At 36.9% G+C, this 20,064-nt stretch overlaps 1 protein-coding gene, 1 non-coding gene and 1 pseudogene across 2 annotated transcripts; all 3 read right to left on the reverse strand.

The window, feature by feature from the left end:
• Positions 1-1,923: 1,923 nt before the first annotated feature.
• LOC144843949 (U1 spliceosomal RNA) lies at positions 1,924-2,096 on the reverse strand. Its single transcript, XR_013612379.1, has one exon. It is a non-coding gene; the product is annotated as a U1 spliceosomal RNA (small nuclear RNA).
• Positions 2,097-16,367: 14,271 nt separating this feature from the next.
• LOC144843370 (uncharacterized) lies at positions 16,368-17,791 on the reverse strand (annotated as a pseudogene).
• A 224-nt stretch (positions 17,792-18,015) lies between these two features.
• On the reverse strand, positions 18,016-18,510 carry LOC144843371 (uncharacterized). Its single transcript, XM_078700161.1, has one exon. The coding sequence runs from the start codon at positions 18,508-18,510 to the stop codon at positions 18,016-18,018; it is 495 nt and encodes a 164-aa protein (XP_078556287.1).
• Positions 18,511-20,064: the final 1,554 nt, after the last annotated feature.

Raw genomic sequence — 20,064 nt, forward strand, 5'->3', positions numbered from 1 at the left:
TAAACTTTGAATGACATGGGAATACAATTTTAGGCCCTGTTTTGTGTCAGTTGGGGTTTTACAGACGTTTTTTAGACATGCAACCATTGGTGGCGGTATTTAGGACCACTTTTTGGGGATTTGGCATAATTTTTCCCAATCTGGCATTATTTGAGACAGGCTACGGCATAATTTAAATGTTATCACTGGCGACGCTGCACGAGACAGGGGAGGGATTGGAGAGATATACTGCCGGTCGTCGTCTTCGCGCAAGTGTAGTGTAACTATAATATAAAACGGCTATGCTGACTGTATGTATTATGATTTTACGCTTTAGCGTGACCGTCGTGTTTCGTAAAGTCCCTAATTAGGAATCGACGACGGGGCGCTTTTGTAGCATAGTTCGTTATTAATATACATGGGGAATCCCCTTTTAGGACGTGGATTTAATAACCTACAAACTGGTTCTACGACGCTATTTTTCTGTAGTTTGCAAAGGAGTGTGTAACTTGACTGAAAAACTGCGAACTGGAAATGAACGTTAGAATAATAGAAATAATAATACCAGGTCCATCCCAAATTACACTCAACACTCAATCTTTATGGTTCGGGAGAACCGCTTGACGTTACTATTGAACACAAATGCGTTTGCCGGCGGAACAAGTAGGCTGGATCGTTTTGCCAATTGCGAGCGTGCTATTATTAGAGTGTCATTTCCGACAAACCATGGGGGGGGGGGGGGGGGCTGTAAGCTCAAATACGCAATGTTGGGTCGCGAGGATTCCCACAATGGATCATGGGGTCGCGGTCAAAAAAGGTTGCGGAACGCTGCTCATACTATCCTTTCCAGAACTGGTAGTGGCTCTTCTCCACTGTCCAGATAGAATTACCGTCCAGATACTACTATTACTAGCAGTTTTCTAAACGTGGTTCATATATATTATTTTCAAGAGAAGTAAAACAATATAGTTGAAAAAGCGGCCACCCTCGGGACCGGGAAAAGTGGTCGCTTATTGGAGGCAGAGTTTGCGGAAGGCCTACTACACTAGTATTATTAATATTATTATATCTATGCAGGTTCTTTAATAACTATAGGTATCGATTGACAGACTGTTGGCAATACTATCTGTCTTCACCATTGAGTCGAAAATGTCAATTATTTTCTATCAACGAACTTCTTCGACAAGAACAATTAAACATGTTGTAAATACCTATATATCTATAATAATTGAAGTGTTCGATACATATGCCTATTGTAAATAAAATTAAGTTTAACAGAAAAGAATAAAGTATAGAATCACGTATTAATGCAAACTACTTTCTCTTGTTTAAATCTAATGTTTGATAGGACCGTTAAAATTGACAATATATGCATAAACAGTTACCAAACAATTTTGTTTAAAGATAATGTAACCATAAATCATTATTATAACCAGTGTTCCTAATCACAATTAATTAATTAGCTAGGAAGCACCCAGTCAAGGAAGCCCTTCAACAGTCGGACCCAGCATATATTTGGATGCTAGAGAAGACTGCCTCTTGGATGCGACTGGCATCAGTGGGAGGAACAAAACTGTACTGTACTGTACACTTAACGATTATCGTGAACTGTTATTTAATATTAAATTCCGAATTGGAGCTTAGTTTGTAATCATATTATTATTATTAATATTATTATTATTATTATATCATAATCAATCAAACCCTCACTCCTCCAGATTCAAGTGCATGTTCCTTACATTCGTCGTTTTAACAGAGTAATTGCATAATAACTATTATCCTTTTACATTGATCAAATTTATTATGTTTTCTTTATTAACTAGGTAACGATTGACAGACGTGTTTTTTCTTAAAGATAATGTAACCATATGACCAGTTTTCCTAATCACACTTTTAAGTGTTAAAACAATTATGGTGAACTGTTATCTAATATTTATTTCGAATTGGGGATTAGCGCGAATGCAGTCCCCCGCTACCATAAATTATAGTCCTACACCCGAGTTCCCCACGTTTGGGGGAATTGCAAGGGTCAACCGCAGCCGTGTGTGCAATGCCGCGGCCTCATCTTGGGAGGACATTCCTTCCTGATCGAAGTCGCTCCTGTGCCAGGTAAGTTAGGCCTATGCCCAAACGTCATACCGTCTTTTTACCTCAGATATTGGCATAGTAATTTTGTCATTCTGGTATTGTATTTAACTTAAAAATAAATAACGGTAATGAGTACTACTGTAGTCTATTCTAAAACATATTTTCACAAAAAACTAAAATTAAATGTTAGTTGTTTGTAGCGTAGTTCTGGAAGCATTTTTATAAATATTTCTAAATAACAAGATTTATTCATACCGACAATTCATTAAAATGCCATCTGCTTTCTTTGGCGTTTCTATTGTTTTAAAGTTTCTATTGTTTTAAAGTTGTTCCGACGTACATCAAAAAATAAAACGCTGCGGTTACCTACAATATTTATGTGTGGCTATGAAGTATAGTGTATCATCATCATAGAGGATTAGTGAATTTAATATATTACACTATAATATCTATGATATCATGTACTGTACATTATAGCATTCGATTATTTTTTCTAGACCACCAGCCGATACGTACCGTATGCCTACTAAACTGTATTAATACCACCTATTTACATTGATATATTTAGTTTCCTCAACAAATTGCTGTAAATAAATATAGATAGCGCTATAATAAGAATTGAATTTGCCTTCTGACCCAAAGTGTGCTTTTTTTCGGGGCTTGTAACTTGAACGTAAAACAAAATACCGAGTGAATGATCAAACAATCGGCGGTGGTTCCGCACACAGAGCATGCGCATCTAACATACGGCAACAAATGTTATCGTTCATGTGTGTGAGGAGGAGGAAAAAAAGTATCGTTTTGCTCATTGGTAGCATGAGAGTGTTTTTTCGGCCAATTAGAGGTGCCATTTATCATGAATGTTATGTGCGTACCATTTCTGGCCATCAAGGGGTGTCATTCAACAAAATTTGCCTCCGACCCCAGGGGGGGTGGGGGTGGGAGTGACCCAAATACTTAGTGTCCGAAAGTGTCTGAAAAATCCAAGTTTAAAAATTGATTATTGCATATCAAAAGATGTTTCCACCACAGTGGACCGGAACAGAAAATTTCTGTTTTCGGTAATTCGTGCACTGGAATATTGTGGACGACAAGGGATAGCCATACGAGGTCACAGGGATGATGGATCACGTCTTGCCTTCACAGACACAAACATGGGCAATTTGAAGGAGTTGCTGCGACTTATGGCAGAAAGTGATGAGGCGCTTAATGACCATTTAAGTAGTTGCGCTCGAAATGCCAGCTATATTTCTAAGACCACACAAAATCAATTGCTCAACTGTATGTCAGAGGACATTCAGCACAAATTGTAAACAGAATAAAGGATGGTGGTAGTATATACGGATTGTCTGCAGATGAAGCCACAGACGTCAGTGCATGGCAACAACTTGGCATAGTAGTGCGATATACAGAAAATAATTCACCAGTGGAGCGACTCTTAGAATTTGTTAAATGTGAAAATACAAAAGGACTTACGATTGCCAAACATATCGTGGATATGATAAGTAAGGTTGGCCTTGATCCTGCTTTGTGTACCTCACAGACATTTGATGGTGCTGGAAATATGTCGGGGCCGTACAGCGGGGCAGCCAAACAATTTCAGCTACTCACTGGAAATCATAGAGCAGTATATTTTCATTGTGCAACACATCAGCTTAATCTCTGCTTATCAAGAGCATCTACTGTTCCCGAAGTACTTAATATGACATGCAATATGCAAAGTCTGGGGAAATTCTTCAAATACTCACCAAAACGTCAACGTAAGCTGGAGGATGTAGTTGCTAACAGCAGTAAAAAACACAACAAATCAAACCATTATGCCAGACCAGATGGGTAGAGAGGCACACAGCATTTGATGACCTCCAAGATCTTTAGAAACCAGTTCTCGACTGCCTGGATAGTATAGAGCTAAATGATGACACTGAGAACCGATTTGATTGAAAAAGCATTCAAGAGGCATCAGGTTTAGCTAATCAACTTAGAAGCTCGAAATTCATAGTTGCGTTTCAGACATGTGCACATTAATTTGTTTGGTTACACTCAATGACTGCCGTCTCTATTGCAAGGTAGTTCTATGGAAATAATGAAAGCTTATAAGGAAGTTGAGAGAATCCAAACTAAACTTGAAGAAGTGCGAAAGGAAGCGACGTCAGAATTCCGAGAAATATTTAAAAAGTGTACTGAAATGGCTACTGAAGCCGGAGCTATAATTTCCATGCCGAGGGTGGCATCACGTCAAACCCTGCGTTCTAATGTGGAATCGAAGACACCAGAAGAATATTTTCGTCGTTCTGTATTCATCCCATTTATTGACTCTATGAATGACCAATCAGAACATGTTTCTCTGGACAACAACACTGTGCTGTGAAGGCAATGAGCCTAATTCCCAAGAATATTATCAGCCTAGACAAAGAGCGCACAGGAGAAATTTTCGAATACTTCAAATCTGTGATGCCTTATAAATACTCATTTATCCAAGAGATTTCTAACTGGAAGGAGTTCTGGAAGTGTGAAAAAGACAGTCCCGGTAGTCTTTCCAAAACATTGGAGATTGTGTGTTAAGTACCATGACGGAAGATCGACTATGCATTGTTATTGATGTTTGTTCATCAGGACATTAAACTTAATTACGATGCCATTATTCAGAAGTATGCGAATATGTATCCCCGACGGATGATGTTTATAAATCCTGTGGAAGAGAAGAAGTGACCATCACAAATGTAGACCTATTATTATTTATTAAATTTACGACACTGTTATCACATGTTATTGTCAAGATAATAAAATTCAGCTACTGATACCACAGCAGGGCCGTAGCCAGGATCTGTCAAGGGGGGGTTCGCACACTAAGTATTTGGGTCACCTGGAGTGGGGCCTGAGGCGAAGCAAATTTGGTTAAATGACACCCCTAGATGGCCGGAAAAGACACTCTCATGCAGCATGCTACCAATGAGCAAAACGATCGTACTTTGACTTTGACTTTGAATATTTAAATGATAACATTTGTTGCCGTATGTTAGATGCGCGTGCTCTGTGCGGAAATTAAATATGCCAATGTAAATAGGTGATATTGATACATTTGAGTACGTATCGGCTGGTTGTCTAGAAAAAAATAATCGGATGCCATAATGTGAACTACAGTACATGATACCATAGATATTATAGTGTAAAATATTAATATTCACTATAATCCTCTATGATACATTATACTTCATAGCCACACATAAATACTGATGTATGTCGGAAGACTATATACTTTATGCATGCTGCCTGACTGCCAGTGATCTAAACAATTGGTACGCAGTTGTCTGGCGGGGTCCTTTGTACGAATCGTTCGTGCCCCAGCTCGCTGTGAGACGCGTCAATATCATGTTACATGCAGGGACCAAACATTTATTTTTCAGGTTAAAATCGACAATTCATTTGCAACTCTTAGAAATTTACAGACACGTATCGCTCGAAGTACGCTCATACATGGAAGAAGGTACTGTATGAGTTATTCCGAACAAGTTTACGAAATTTTCAATTTACGAACAACTTTTTGTACTGTGGAGCACGCGTTTGGACGATTTTCGGAGATGAGGGTGAGGTATTGGGCATGTCGGGGATGGGGGTTCGCAGTCGGTTAAGCGGGGTTCGCTGTAAAGGGGGGTTCGCCCGAACCATAAAAACCCCCCCTGGCTACGGGCCTGCACAGCATTGTCATTTTTTAGTAATTTTCCTTTTGACCTTTTTTTTTTATAAGATATAGGCATAACGCTCTTTCATAGACTATGTTTATTATTTAACGTAACTAGGCCAAATGATAACTTTGAAGTAACGTCACTTTTTGAAATGTTCTAAAGTAGTTATTACCGTACAGGAAGTAGGCCTACCTTCATCCCCCTGACGGTCGCAAACAATGTTATCCCTGAGTCGCGTCCCCCCCCCCCCCTCCCTTCACGAAATCCTGGATCCTCACCTGATTATTATTCTTTTACATTGATCATTAATATAACCTTAATCGAATTTATCTATACAGGCCTACTAGGTATCGATTGACAGGAGACGGTTGACAATACTAGTATCTGCCATACATCATAGGCCTACTATAGTGAATGGAATCAAGCACAACGTAACTTCGAAAACTTACAACGAGTGGGTGGCATACCTGTATACTACTTACGATATCACGCGCGCAAGCTACCAGTCAGTGGAGATAGGTCTGTCATCATCAGCGGCGACAGAAATGGACAAGAAACACATTGTTTGCACCTCTTCCTTCCCTTCTTCTACGCGTCTCGCTGCCCGGCCCGGGAAACTACCAGAGCATGCAAAAAATAGAATGCAGCATGCATGCACATCATATCATCAGCTAAAACAACAGAGGACACATGACGTACACGTAGTGGCCGGCCGTGGCGATAATTTACCACCAAAATAGTAGCAGCAGAGCAGCAAGCAGGGAAAAAGTTTTAAAATTGTATAATTAGGCGTTATTTTTTACCACATAACCTACTAGTACGTACTGCTTTACTGGCCTAACTAGGGCCTAGGCCTAGGCCTACAAGCAGGCCTAGTGGCCTACAAGCAGGCCTAGTAGCAGGCTCTTAGACTAGGTTTTAGGAGGCGGCCTACCTAGGGCCATGCCTAGCTAGGGGTAGTAACAAAGTGCGAGGCAGCGAGGCAGGGAAGGCAAGCGAGGCAAGTCAGAAATTTATGCAAGGCATCGTTTTACCATCATCAAAAATGCGAGGCATCATTTTATCATTTCCCAAAATTGCGAGGCAGGAAATCACCGAAATGGAAGTAGCCTAGACCCACTACCACTAGTTCCCTTTTGCACCTGCCTTGTATTTTAACTCGAAATTTGTTAACCAATTATCCTGAATACCACTCCTTAGAATTAGTAGACCTACTTTAAAGATGTATTGTCCCTTTGACTAATTCCAAAAAAATAAAAAATAAATGATTTCGAAAAAAGGTGGGTCATTTTCAAGTATCATAATAGTTATTAACTATCACTAAATATTTGTTGAAAAAAAAATCATTTAACTGAAATACAGACGTTTTTTTGTTAAAAAAATAACTTTGACTTCCAGTCAAAGTTTTCGATCAAAACATATCTCATAATGCAACGTGCTTGTTTGGCTACTCTGTATGCATAATCATAAAACTTCCTCACGATCTGTGTGAAAATACCTTCTCAACTGTGACGAGTTGTAAACAATCCTAATTAGCATATGCATAATGCGTACTCGTGGTTTAAAATCTTTGTTTACTTTCGCTCGCGACGATTTTCCAGACGAAATGTAATCAAACTAATTTACCTGTTAATTACGTATACTTGTTGTTTTTGGCTCGAATTTTCGACTTAAAGTGAATAACTTTAATATTACTTTGATATGGCCAATTTAAATTTAGAATATTTTGACCTTCATTTTTTTGTGTTTCAAGGGACAATACATCTTTAATGAAGAAAATCATATAAAAGTAACAATAAATCCGTTAAATTGGTGATTTTACAGACGTTTTCCTCGCATACTGTTCACGAATTTCGCACACTCAATGTTCAATATTTTCGTTTCTATGGAACGCCAAAAGAGCAAAATTAATTAGAGGGCTAAAAACTCTGTGGAATCCATATATTTAACGCATTATTTGGTGAAAATCACGTACAATTATTTTCAATAGGTTTTGTCACTGTCACTTGTCAGAAAGGAAAAATGTTACTGTTGATACTGTCTAGGCTAGGTAGTGATGTTGATTTAGGATTGATTATTATTCTTTGAAAACAGAACAGTATCAGAAGTAACTTATTACAGCATTTTTATTGACAAATTAACAAATATATTGAAATTAAACGTGTTTTTCACCAATAAATGCATGAGAAATTGACGCATTCCACAGAGGTTTATTCCTCTATTATCGTTGCTCTTTTGGCGCTCCATAGAAAAAAAAAAATTAAACATTGAATAAGTGAAATTAGCGAACAGTGTGTGAGAAACACGCCTGTATAATCATTAATATAAGGATTTATTTGTTACTTTTTATGTGATTCTTCTTCATTAAAGAATTCTCTCGCAATTTTTTTCTTTGCGGCATGTTATTTGATCGGCATATCAGTTACCTTTTATTCACCGCCAGTTATTAAACTTGTCCTGGCCATCGCTGTTCACTTTATTTGCGGTACACATGTTGATTTCCTAGAGAATGGAATGTCAAAAATGTCTTTGGCACGCCGCTCAGAGAGAAGTAGTAGCTATAGTAAAGAAGGATTTTCCATCTCTCGGGTCTACCGAATCGATGCGCGGGGTGTGCCAAAACATTATTTTCACTCTGCTATGTTCGAGAGACATGTTAAATTAATTGTAAAGTGAACACGCTCGAAATGCCAACAAACATTTGATGAGTGTCGCTATAACAATTATTGTTATCGAAAGTTAAAGACTATCGTTCAGATTTTTAAAATATGGCGCATACGGATGCACAACTTTTGAACAGTTTGGGCACTTTTGTAAAAGTAAAATTTGACACGATATGACTTGAATGAAAAAAATAATCGTTACATAACATGATGAGTGTATACACGAATCTATTTAGATACGCTACGCCTATTGTAAAAATATAAATAATTGATTATTAGGCCTATAATATAGCATAATAGCACGTTAAGATATGCCTCGCACCTTTTTGGAATTGTAAACTATATGCCTCGCATGCCTCGCACTTTTGGAAATGATAAAATGATGCCTCGCACAAATATTTGGCCTGCCTCGCGTGCCTCGCTGCCTCGCACTTTGTCAACACTCCCTAGCTAGCATAGCCTAGCAGGCCCTTAACCTGGATGCTAGTAAAGTCGCCTCATACAAAGTCGCCCCATCGCAAAGTCGCCCCATCGCAAAGTCGCCCCATCGCAAAGTCGCCCCATCGCAAAGTCGCCCCATCGCAAAGTCGCCCCATTGCAAAGTTGCCCCAAAGCAAAGTCGCCCCAAAGCAAAGTCGCCCCATCGCAAAGTCGTCACAAAACGTTAAAATAGTTTACAAGTGCGTAAAATGTCGCAATGATACACAAAATAACACGGAACGTGTAGGCATAAAAAGGGAAGCCCCGCCATGTAGTCTCAGGTCACACGATCATCAGAGAGGAGCCCCCGAATAATCACTCCGCGGTCGCAGTAACGCGTTAGCTCACCAGAGGAAAACCCCCGTAATTACTCCGCCGTTGTAGCACCAAAACGCACCATCTGAAGAAGGGAAACCCCGTCTGAGTCACTCCGACTTTTACGATGATATCGGTCGCGTTCGAAATTGGTCACGTTTAATTTTTGTCGCGAACTCAATTTAATTAGTAAACAGTAATTAGTAATTTGTATTTCATTTTGTAATTTTTTAATGTTATTTTTTTTCATTTTATTTTGTTTACCAGCAAATTTGATTGTTGTTCTTATGTTACATTTTGTCATTTCCCAAATAGTGTTAGGGTTATTTTCTGCACATTCTATCTTGGTGATTTTTTATTGTTTTGATAATATCCTTTGCGTAGTTGAGATCCTGTAATAAACTAGTGTTCAGCTTCCAAAAACCAGGGCCTCTTTTGTGTATGAGATAAGAAAATAGTCAATTCTACAAATATTGGTGGGGAGTGATTTGAGTGGCATGTAAATAATTGTTTCTTTGGGTTCTGTACTCTCCAAATATCAATTAAATCTAATTTGTCTATAACTTTATTAATTTGCTCTGTGCATTTTGTATTCGTTTGTCCCTTGCCATGTTTTTTATCGACAGACGAATGCAAAAGTGTATTAAAATCACCTCCAATGATAATAGGATTTTTTCCGAATTCCTCAATTTTGTCACATAAAAGTTACTGTCTTCATTATTAGGTCCGTAAATGTTTGCAATGGTAAATGATTTTTCATTAATTAACAAGTTTACAATGATTATTCTACCATTAATTGTCATCCCGATAAACAAATCAAATCAAATCAAATTTGTATGTAGCATTCGGTTTAAAAAGTACACATACTCCGGCAGAATTGGATGTGCCATTACTGAATAATATGTTGATTCTAATTCACTTGTGCAGTGTGTTTCTTGTAGAAAATAAATGGAAAACAGCGTACTAACTACTAGCAACGCACAGTGGGTCAGAATTGGTTTAAAGTGTGCCAAAAGTCTATACGCATGAATACATCCTGATTACGTTAATTTTTAAAGGATTTAAGGGGTTTTCAGACCCGTAGAATTTAGTGGAAGTATTTTTAAATAGGTATGACGTAATACAAATGATCTTTTCTGATTGGTTGAGGCAAATGGGCTTGTAATTCTTAAGTCGATTAATATTACATTCACTATTGAAAGTATAAGGGTTTCCAATACCCAGGGTAGTGTGAAATTAAAATTTCCCTCTTCCTTGCTACACCCAATAAATCTAACTGGAACATTTTCTTAATATATTAGACGTCATGAAATACTAATTTTTCATTGGATGACTTTAATTCTCATTGCAATATCATGTGTGATTAATTTGCATCCATGATTGAAACGTACTTAATTATTTAAAGGTCCACAGAGTTCAATGAAACCATCTTTTTGATGTACAGTATTATGTCATTACAAATACTGTTTTCTGATTGTGTAAATAATATTGATATTGAAAATAGGTTTTGTTGCATTTTACAAATAAGGGTTTAGACATGAAACTTAAATGACTTAAATAATTGTTTTTGTATATGTGAGTTTGTCCCACTTGTTATGGATCTCAAGTCAAGTCAAGTCAAGTCTCATTTATTATCATTTGTTTTACAATATCCAACGGACACAACACGAACTCAAAAACAGAAACATTACAAAAAAGTGTCTACATCATGTTTAAGGCTCTAATAGATCCTGGAAAGAAACTATTTGTAAATCGTGCCTTATTGGCCTTAATAGAACGAAATCGCCGACAGCTGCGCATCAACTGGAACATACTAGAGGCCGGATGAAATTGATCATCTTTGATAGCCACTGCCTTTTTCAGAAGACGATCCGAAAATATGTTCTCCAAAGGCAGTTGTGCAGATCCAATTATACGCGATGCAGTCTTGACTATTCTATTTAGGTCACGCTTTTCATTTTCGGTAGCGCTACCGAACCATACCGTTAAAGAATACGTTATTACACTCTCTATAACTGACCTATAGAAGGACGACATTATTTCAGAGTTTATACCAAATGATTTAAGTCTACGTAGGAAGTAGATTCTTCTTTGGGCCTTTCTAATAATGTTACGTGTGTTAATATGCCACTTCAGATCATTTGAAATATAAATACCCAAGAATTTAAATTCTTCTACAAACTCAACTGATATACCATTAATAAATATTGGATATTTGACATTAAGTGATTTACGGAAGTCTACAACCATTTCTTTAGTCTTAGATACATTCAAGAACAGATTGTTTTCGTTACACCAGTCTACAACTCGTTTAACTTGGTTGCGATAATTAGACTCATCACTGTCATCATTGATTAGACCTACAATGGTAGTATCATCCGCAAATTTAGCGATATGACAGTTACTGTAGTAGGTAACACAGTCATAGGTAAATAAAGTAAAAAGAAAGGGCGACAGTACACAGCCCTGTGGTACACCTGTATTATATCCCAATGGAGATATAATGTACATTTTTGACAATTAATATTTTCTTTCATTTGTATGTTACACAAAGGTTCTTACAATAGTAAAAATACATGCATATTTACATAGGATGATTGATTTCAGTATTAACCCATATATGCTTACTTATTTGCATTAAGTAAGATGTATAAATAAAACATGGCAATTCAATAAAATACATAAAATTGTACTTATAACTCATGTGTCTATCTTATTTGTGTTGTGTTCGGGTAGAGAGGCTATACTGAATACTGAAATGCTTTATTTGTCCATCATCATCATAAAATAACAACAGAAATTCTTCTTGAAGATTGACAATTATTTTATAGTAATAGTACAGGAAAACTATGAAATATGGTTGAAAAAATTGCAACAGAATTTATTTCACCACAATGCATTTCTATAAGGTCCCTATATGAACATACTAAAAGTCTAGAAAAATCCAGGTAGGGGAAATAGGTTTTTTTAAACAAAATGGCCGCCAATGGCGAAAATTCCTAAAAAAGGACAAAAAAACATTTAAATGATAGATCTAATTACCACTTTATAACGGTTTTTACAATGGTTTATATATTTCTTTACAATTTCGAAGATCTGAACTACAATAAACACATTATTTTAAGTGCTTTTAATTAGAAAATGGCCGAAAAACAAATGTTTAAGTATCTAGATATATCCCTATTGTTATAATATATAAAACGCAGTCCTTCCTATGCTTAATGCATAGGATTACGGTGTCTAATAATAAATCAGTTCATTTACATTTGTACTGTTATAACAATATATTACAACATTGGTGGTGCCAGTGGAGAGGGGTATAGGGATGGGAGATCATATGGGAAGGGTGAGGGAGTCTGTCCGTCCCCCAATCCCCTCTCCCCAATTGGCTATTTTTTATGTAGACAATATGATGATATTTCCTAATATAAAACAATACCCCATTGAGTGCTGTTTCAAGGATTTTCATTTTTAAAAGTGAGTAAAACTACCCTTTACCGGTATAATATTGTCGGAACTTCTGGGTGCGCTCCCATTGATGGCCCAGCCAATTGATGCTAGCTGCGCTCTAACCCCCCAACACCCCCCCCCCCCCCTCGTCGGGAAAATCCTTGCGCCACAACCTATTACCGTATTTATTCGGATAAACGCTACATTTAGAAAAATCGAATAAACGCCCCCCCCCCCTCCATAGGACATCATTTTGAATAACCTACGCCACCGCACCCCCTCCCCATCGGTCATCACTTTTGAATTTATTTCCTCGAATGTACGCCCCGCCACATGCATATTATACACAATATTGTATTTAACACATCTGTATTTGTAATAGAATTCATTGATTGACATGATGGTGTTGTATTTGTTCATATCTAAAGGGTGTATTTATTTGATTATACATGTTACCACACTACACCCACAAAAATAAACGCCTCTCCGAATAAACTCCTCACGACGATTACACGCCCCCACTACCCTCCTTAAAAATCAACCACCAAAGGCATTTATTCAAATAAATGCGGTAATTTCACTTTCATCTTGTCAGTATCTCATCCTCCATCTATTGGTGGGGAATTGAGCATGTGCCGATGCCGTGGCATTCTTAAAAAATAGTGGAGCAGCAGTCCAAACCATATTTTCTGCAACTGCAATTCATTTTACTACAACCTTATTTACAGGTACATCTAATCAACTTTAATAGTTTCTCTGGTGCTGGTAGTAAATTTGTCATCAATACTTTCCATCCCTAGTCTGTGGGTTGAAGAGTATTTCCTATCCACTGATATACCTGGTAATAAAGACTCACGAAATGAAATTTGCAGCAAAGTCTCCATTGACTTCCCTTCATATATAGCTACCAATGCCAAATTCCTGATGCAATGTTTTCTTTTTTTTTAAAACTGTTTGGTTTACAGACTTTGACATACAACTCCAACTGTGATGTGATCATTTTTAAGACCAACACCTTTTCCTAAACCAAATTTACTTACGGCCCATAATTATAGCCATTAAACACAAGAGTTTACTTATGCCTTCACATAACGTAACAAACATACATGGTACATAATAAATGTCTTGAAATGTTGCTGTTTCGGGCCAAGAGGTTTGATGTAGCAGTGCTCCCCCATTGATAACATACAGTGGGCAGTGAGATGAAGGTTTCTGAGTAGTCTAGCAGTGTGTATGGAGTCAATGGAGTAAAAGAGGGCTGCAGGAAAAGTACAAGATTCTTTTTCAACAAATGATGCATTGTGTATGACTGTCTCACATAGATGATGAAATAGTATATGTGAGGGAATGCGCACTGCTTCTTTATTGATGAATATGGTTGATTTTGACCCATGTGTAATAACATGTTCTTTCCTCTTAAATTAATATTCTGTCACGGTTGCTTCATTCATTGATTTAATACCGTATGTTCTCGATGGGGGAGCACTGTGAATGCATGTAAAGTCTGTCCTTGGTGTGAAGCTCTGTAAAAATTAGTTTGCTTTTTATACATGGAATCCAGGGATGTGATACTACATCCCATCTATTTGGTATAGGAAAAGGTGTTCGTCTTAAAAAGTCATAACACCTGGGCAGTAGTATGCTTACAAACTCTGTAAAACCAAATGTCTCCAAAAAAAAAGAAACCATCGCATCAGATGAATTGGCATTGGTAGCTATATACTGTATGGAGGAATACGTTCTGGGAGAAAGTAGCAAAAAGCAAAACAGCACCTGAAATAAAGTCTATTCCCCCAACAACAAATGCTGCAAAATGTCATTCCCTGCATGTATATTACCATGGTACAGCAGTGGAGAGAAAATACTCTTCAACCCACAGACTGGGGGATGGAAAGTTACAAATGGCGTGATGTGTCCATTGATGACAAATTTACCACCAGTACCACTGTTTGTGACGAATACCAAGGCATCAGCACATGCTTAATTCCTACCTATAGACAGAGGATGATAACTGGACAATGAAAATGAATGGATTAATAGATTCTAAGATTGTATAATTCTATTGTTGTGACAGTACAAATGTAAATGAACTGTTTTATTAGACACCGTAGTCCTGCACTATAACGCATAGGACTACGTTGTCTATTATTATAACCATGGTGATATCTTGATACTTAAATGTGTGTTTTTGCTGCTAAACAGCACTTAAATTAATATGTATATTGCAGTTTAAATGTTTGACACTAAAGAAATATAAAAAGCATTATAAAAACTGCTATCAAGTGGTAATTAGATATAAAATATATGTTTTTTGTTCATTTTTAGACATTTTTCGCCATTGGCGGCCATTTTGTTTAAAAAAACCTATTTCCCCTACCTGGATTTTTCTAGACTTTTAGTATGTTCATATAGGGACCTTATAGAAATGCATTGTGGTGAAAAAAATTCTGTTGCAATTTTTTCAACCTTTTACTGATTCTGAGCATATCTTTCCTGTACTATAAAATAATAAATAGATATACAATAAAATATATTATGTACACACACATAATTGCACAAAAAGTATAAGTTATGAAACACGGTGTAAAAATGACATGGTATTAAAATTGAATAGGATTCAGGAGATTAAAATAGTTTAAAACAGCTTTAAAAGGATTAAAAACAGCTTTAAAAGGATTAAAAACAGCTTTAAAAGGATTCAAACCATTAGAATAAACTCAGGGGAGGAATATAAAATATCCTTCCTTTTCACCAAGACAGAATGAATGAAATGAAAAAGTTAGAAAATTAGATATTTAGAATGATAGCATGGAATGATATATTTAATGAAAACCGTAAGGCTAAGAGTCCATACACTGTGTTTATGTGAGACGCTTCATACCCGATGTCATCATATTATAATATACCTACTATATACAATTTGTATTTGCAAGATAAAAATATTATATCTTTTAAATGTCATTGTCATCTGTGTAATTCTTTTATTTTGCTTCTTACGAGTCTGATAACAACATCCCCTGTCACCATCAAACAATGAAATACATCACTCATGTTGTCGACTCGTGATGTTTTCGTTGATAAACTTTATTCCTTTGTTCCTTTATTTAGTCTTTGTTCCTTGCTTCTTGAGCCTCTTCGCTTATGATACCTATCGGTAATACAGAACTCGAAATGATTGATGAACCATGAACTAGGAGAACATGTACACTCACTGGCATTTTATACTATGGATAGAGTTGTATATAATTATAACTCTGCTGTTTTTCGGCAGTAGTCACCAAATTGTAAAGGGTCTAAACACGATTTGCATGATATTGCTACTAAAATCATATGGATCCTGTGTACTAGGTTTACATCTAATGTATCCTTTTCCTGGAAAGCTCTGCGAGCTGACGTGTTGCCATCGTTTGAATTTCCTGAACCTTGTTCAGTCCTATCTCTTCATTAAACCGATCGTGTATTTTTTTCTTCATATCGGCAACGATAGCTTTTTCACTATCAGACGAAATACGCCACTTTTTTACTGGCATTTTGTACCCAATATGAATTAACATTTTGAAGCACCTAATCCATTTGTGTAGTTGCGAGAGCCCATAGCTGTAGGCTTCTTCACTTGACAATGGGAGTTTATCCAAATCATTAAACTGTTTTGGAGTTATAGCTCCACATATATACCATAGCATTGATGACTTGGTTTCAGTCAAAGCATTCACAACCTTTTGGTCAACCATGGTGAATTGTAAATTGTAGTGTATTTGGATGTTGTTTTTTCTGTTTTCATCTGCAGCCAGATATATATATATTCACTGTGGCCTGACAAGCTGTCAAACCCCCATTTGCAAACCAATTCACAAATCAACTGTTCGTCTCTTTCAAAATTTTCAAATACTTCTGTAATTTCTTCTTTTCTTTCCTGAACAATTCGAAGTGCAGTATGGTTCAACAAGCTTTGAAGGGGTACTCTTGCCGAATTTTCTTTGACCGTTATATTGTTTGGGTAGCATCTATGCTTAGCTTCCCTCACGTTGTTGTATGGTGGGTAAATATCTGTATGTTTGCCTTTTGCAGCCAACCTGAGTGTTTGGTATGATTGTTTTGTCATATCAGTTTCAACTAAAAGTGACAAAGCTTCTTTACTTGTAAACTTGATCAGGTCTGTTTTTTTTTTTGGATATTAACTTTCTTATTTTAGCTGGTCTTTATGGTGTTCGCATTGCAAACTTCAGCACATATTTTAAATGTGAATTTTGCTTATAGACGCCTTGTGATGCAGCATAGAGAAGTTCTTCTGGTTCTCTGACTACTAAAAGCTGCTATGCTTTTCTTTTTTTAGAGTGTTGCGAGAGAGAGCTCCAGTTCTTAGCCGGACATCCCATATTTTGTGATGATGTTCCTGGCAGAGGGTCAGTTCCGTCACTAAACTAAAATGTTTTCTCTTCGTCAAGTTCGTGCGAGTATGTGCCAGTACAATGCCAACATCTTGGTACAGTAAAGTATATGTGCGAAATAATCACTAATGTCCATAATTGTGCCCCCAAAAATAATCATTACTTGTAGTGTAATGCTTTTCTCATACCAGGAGCATGTAAAGGACATGCAGGTAGATGGCTGATGGCCAGAAGCTTTGTGAAAATATTCAGTTACTTCCCAGCATGATCTCTTTCCGAAACGACAGATGGACCACACCAGGACGAGGCGGTATCATGACGATGGCTTCATTTAGGCCTACTCTTTTTCGTCTTTTAGAATTAATGGTGTTGGTGGATCTAACGCTAACAATAAATCTTCATCACTCTCAGTGGGATTTAAAAAGGTCACTTCGGAGAGGCCCACACCAATTTCAGATTCAGGCTCTACAGTTGTTTTACTGCTCGAAGCTTGGTTTTTTTGAGCAAATTTTCTTTTCTTTGATTGGGCTGTTTGAATTCGCAGCTGCCTCTTTAGCCCCTCAATTTCGACAGTTTGTGATTTTATTCTCGAGGCACAGTCTGACAAAGTGTGTTCTATTACTTTTCCCGTTCTTTCTGCGATACTTCTTAACTTTCTTTCTGTAATTTTTACTTGAAAACAATCGAAATGGAGAGACGCCGTTATCGATGTAGCTTCTATTTGATTCATAAGTTCTTGGTTCATTTTGACCAATCTATTGAAAGCGAATTGAAATTGAACAGATAACTAACACAAATGTAAGACACAATAAAATACATTTTACATTGTAGGCCTACCATAATTATTAAGATTGAACTTAACATTCAATTTAATACAACATTATGCCAGGTCAAGCGTACGTTGCATTAAGTAGAGTCAAGACCTTACAAGGTTTATACCTGATCGGCTTTGACGCATGTGTTGTGTTGTTAACCTAACACGGCAGCACGAGTGGTTCGTTGTGTGGCAGCTTGTTCTTCCTTCATTTCCATGATGAACTCGTGGACATTCGGGTGACATTTTCCTATAGCGAGTGCGAATCTGTTATGCCAACCTTCCAGCATGTTGTTTGTTCGGCTGTCTTCTCTGTGTACATTCCACATAGCGATGGGAAAAGAACCATTCAACCAGGTATCACTGAAATATTGTAGAAGATCGGGAACACCAGGATGATTTGCAGCGGACATTTGGTTGACTGTGTAGGTAAGGAGGTTGCGAACAAAGTTTCGAGGAACGAGAGACAAAGCCATCAGAGACCGGATTATTTGCTTAACTTCTTGGTTGTTGTGGTATGCTACTGATAAACCCAAGTTCTGTACCTTTCGATAAATAGCCTGAGTGAAGTGGAAGTTGCAGCCTTTCATAATTGTCCCGGGAAACATTAGTGCAATTGTTGGTATCATGCTGGATTCAAAGTCGGTCATTATCTTGTTCAGGCTGAATGGTAGTTGACGATGTGCCATATGGAGCCGTAAATGTTCAAATAGTTTGTAATAGGTGTCAGCAGATTTGTCAGACAGCAAAGCGAATAAAAGAGGTAAGAAGAATCCACGAATGACAGCATGTAGAGTTGAGAGTAATTCCGTGGAGAAACCTTGAATGTCCCATCCATAAACAAAGTGTCGACTTCCGCTAATTTTTGGAGGTTTCCGTCAGTTGCAAACATAATCATGTCGTCATCTTGGTGAAGCAGGAACCGTTCACTGTCCTTAGTGAGAGACCATTCGTCGGGTAAATCCACGTCGGCACGAGTTGCAGGCATGGCAGGCATGTTATTACGTCTAGCACGATACATCTGCGATCGGCACGAAACAAGTTGTGGTAAAAGGATGTCATCATCTTCAGGAGGAGCATCGTCCGATCCAATGTACTGACGGTACACCTATAAAAATGAAACAAAGTGTAAATTAAATACGGTAACTTGGGTTAAGAACATTGTATGAACATAGATTAAATATGCTAACTAATTGGGTTAAGAACATTGTATGAACATAGATTAAATACGCTAACTAATTGGGTTAAGAACATTGTATGAACATAGATTAAATACACTAACTAATTGGGTTAAGAACATTGTATGAACATAGATTAAATACACTAACTAATTGGGTTAAGAACATTGTATGAACATAGATTAAATACACTAACTAATTGGGTTAAGAACATTGTATGAACATAGATTAAATACGTTAAATACCTTGGCACCTCTATGATAAGCTACATTTTTTGTAGTTTGTTTTAGGTTTCGGTACTATTAAATTTGGCTTAGTTCTAATATTATAGTAATTGTTTTTGATATTGAACTTATTTAATAAATATGGAGGTGCAAGGTTGTTCATAATCTTAAACATAACAATAGCCTCATTTATATATAATCTTTCATCTAAGTTCATCCAATTTAGACTTTGTAGAGCTTGAGTACTGGAGTCGGTTTGAGATTTGTTTGTTATAACTTTTGCTGCACGATTTTGAAGAACTTGTAGTGTCTTACTTTGAGTTATATTTGAACGTCCCCAAACAACATGGCAATACTTAAGATGAGGAGCCATAAGTGATTTGTATAGTTTGCATTGAATTTCTTTTGGAAATATATTATTAGTCTTTTTTAAGTAGTACAAGCTCCGCAAAGCCTTAGATTTTACATTATCGATTTGTGAGCACCAAGAAAGATTATTATTAGGCTAATATCACACCAAGGTGTTTACATTTATTTACACGAGAGATTGGTTCTCCATCTATGTTAATGTTGACTTGTAAGTCAGATAGCTTACTTAACCTCTGTCTCGTTCCAATTAACATAAATTCTTTTTTTTTTAACATTTAGGCTAAGTTTTTTGCATATAAGCCATCTTTTAAGACACAATAAGTCAGAATTTATTGTTTCAGTAAGGTTATTAATATTATTAGAAGTGTATATTATGGCAGTTTCATCAGCATACATAGAAACAGAGCATTTATTTACAACATTAGGCAAGTCA

This window comes from Antedon bifida, chromosome 5 (assembly GCF_963402885.1).
Source record: "Antedon bifida chromosome 5, ecAntBifi1.1, whole genome shotgun sequence".
NCBI lineage: Eukaryota > Metazoa > Echinodermata > Crinoidea > Comatulida > Antedonidae > Antedon > Antedon bifida.

Excerpts from the sequence above, each read along its gene's own strand:
- LOC144843371 (XM_078700161.1), bottom strand. The coding sequence starts at position 18,510 with ATGACCGACTTTGAATCCAGCATGATACCAACAATTGCACTAATGTTT.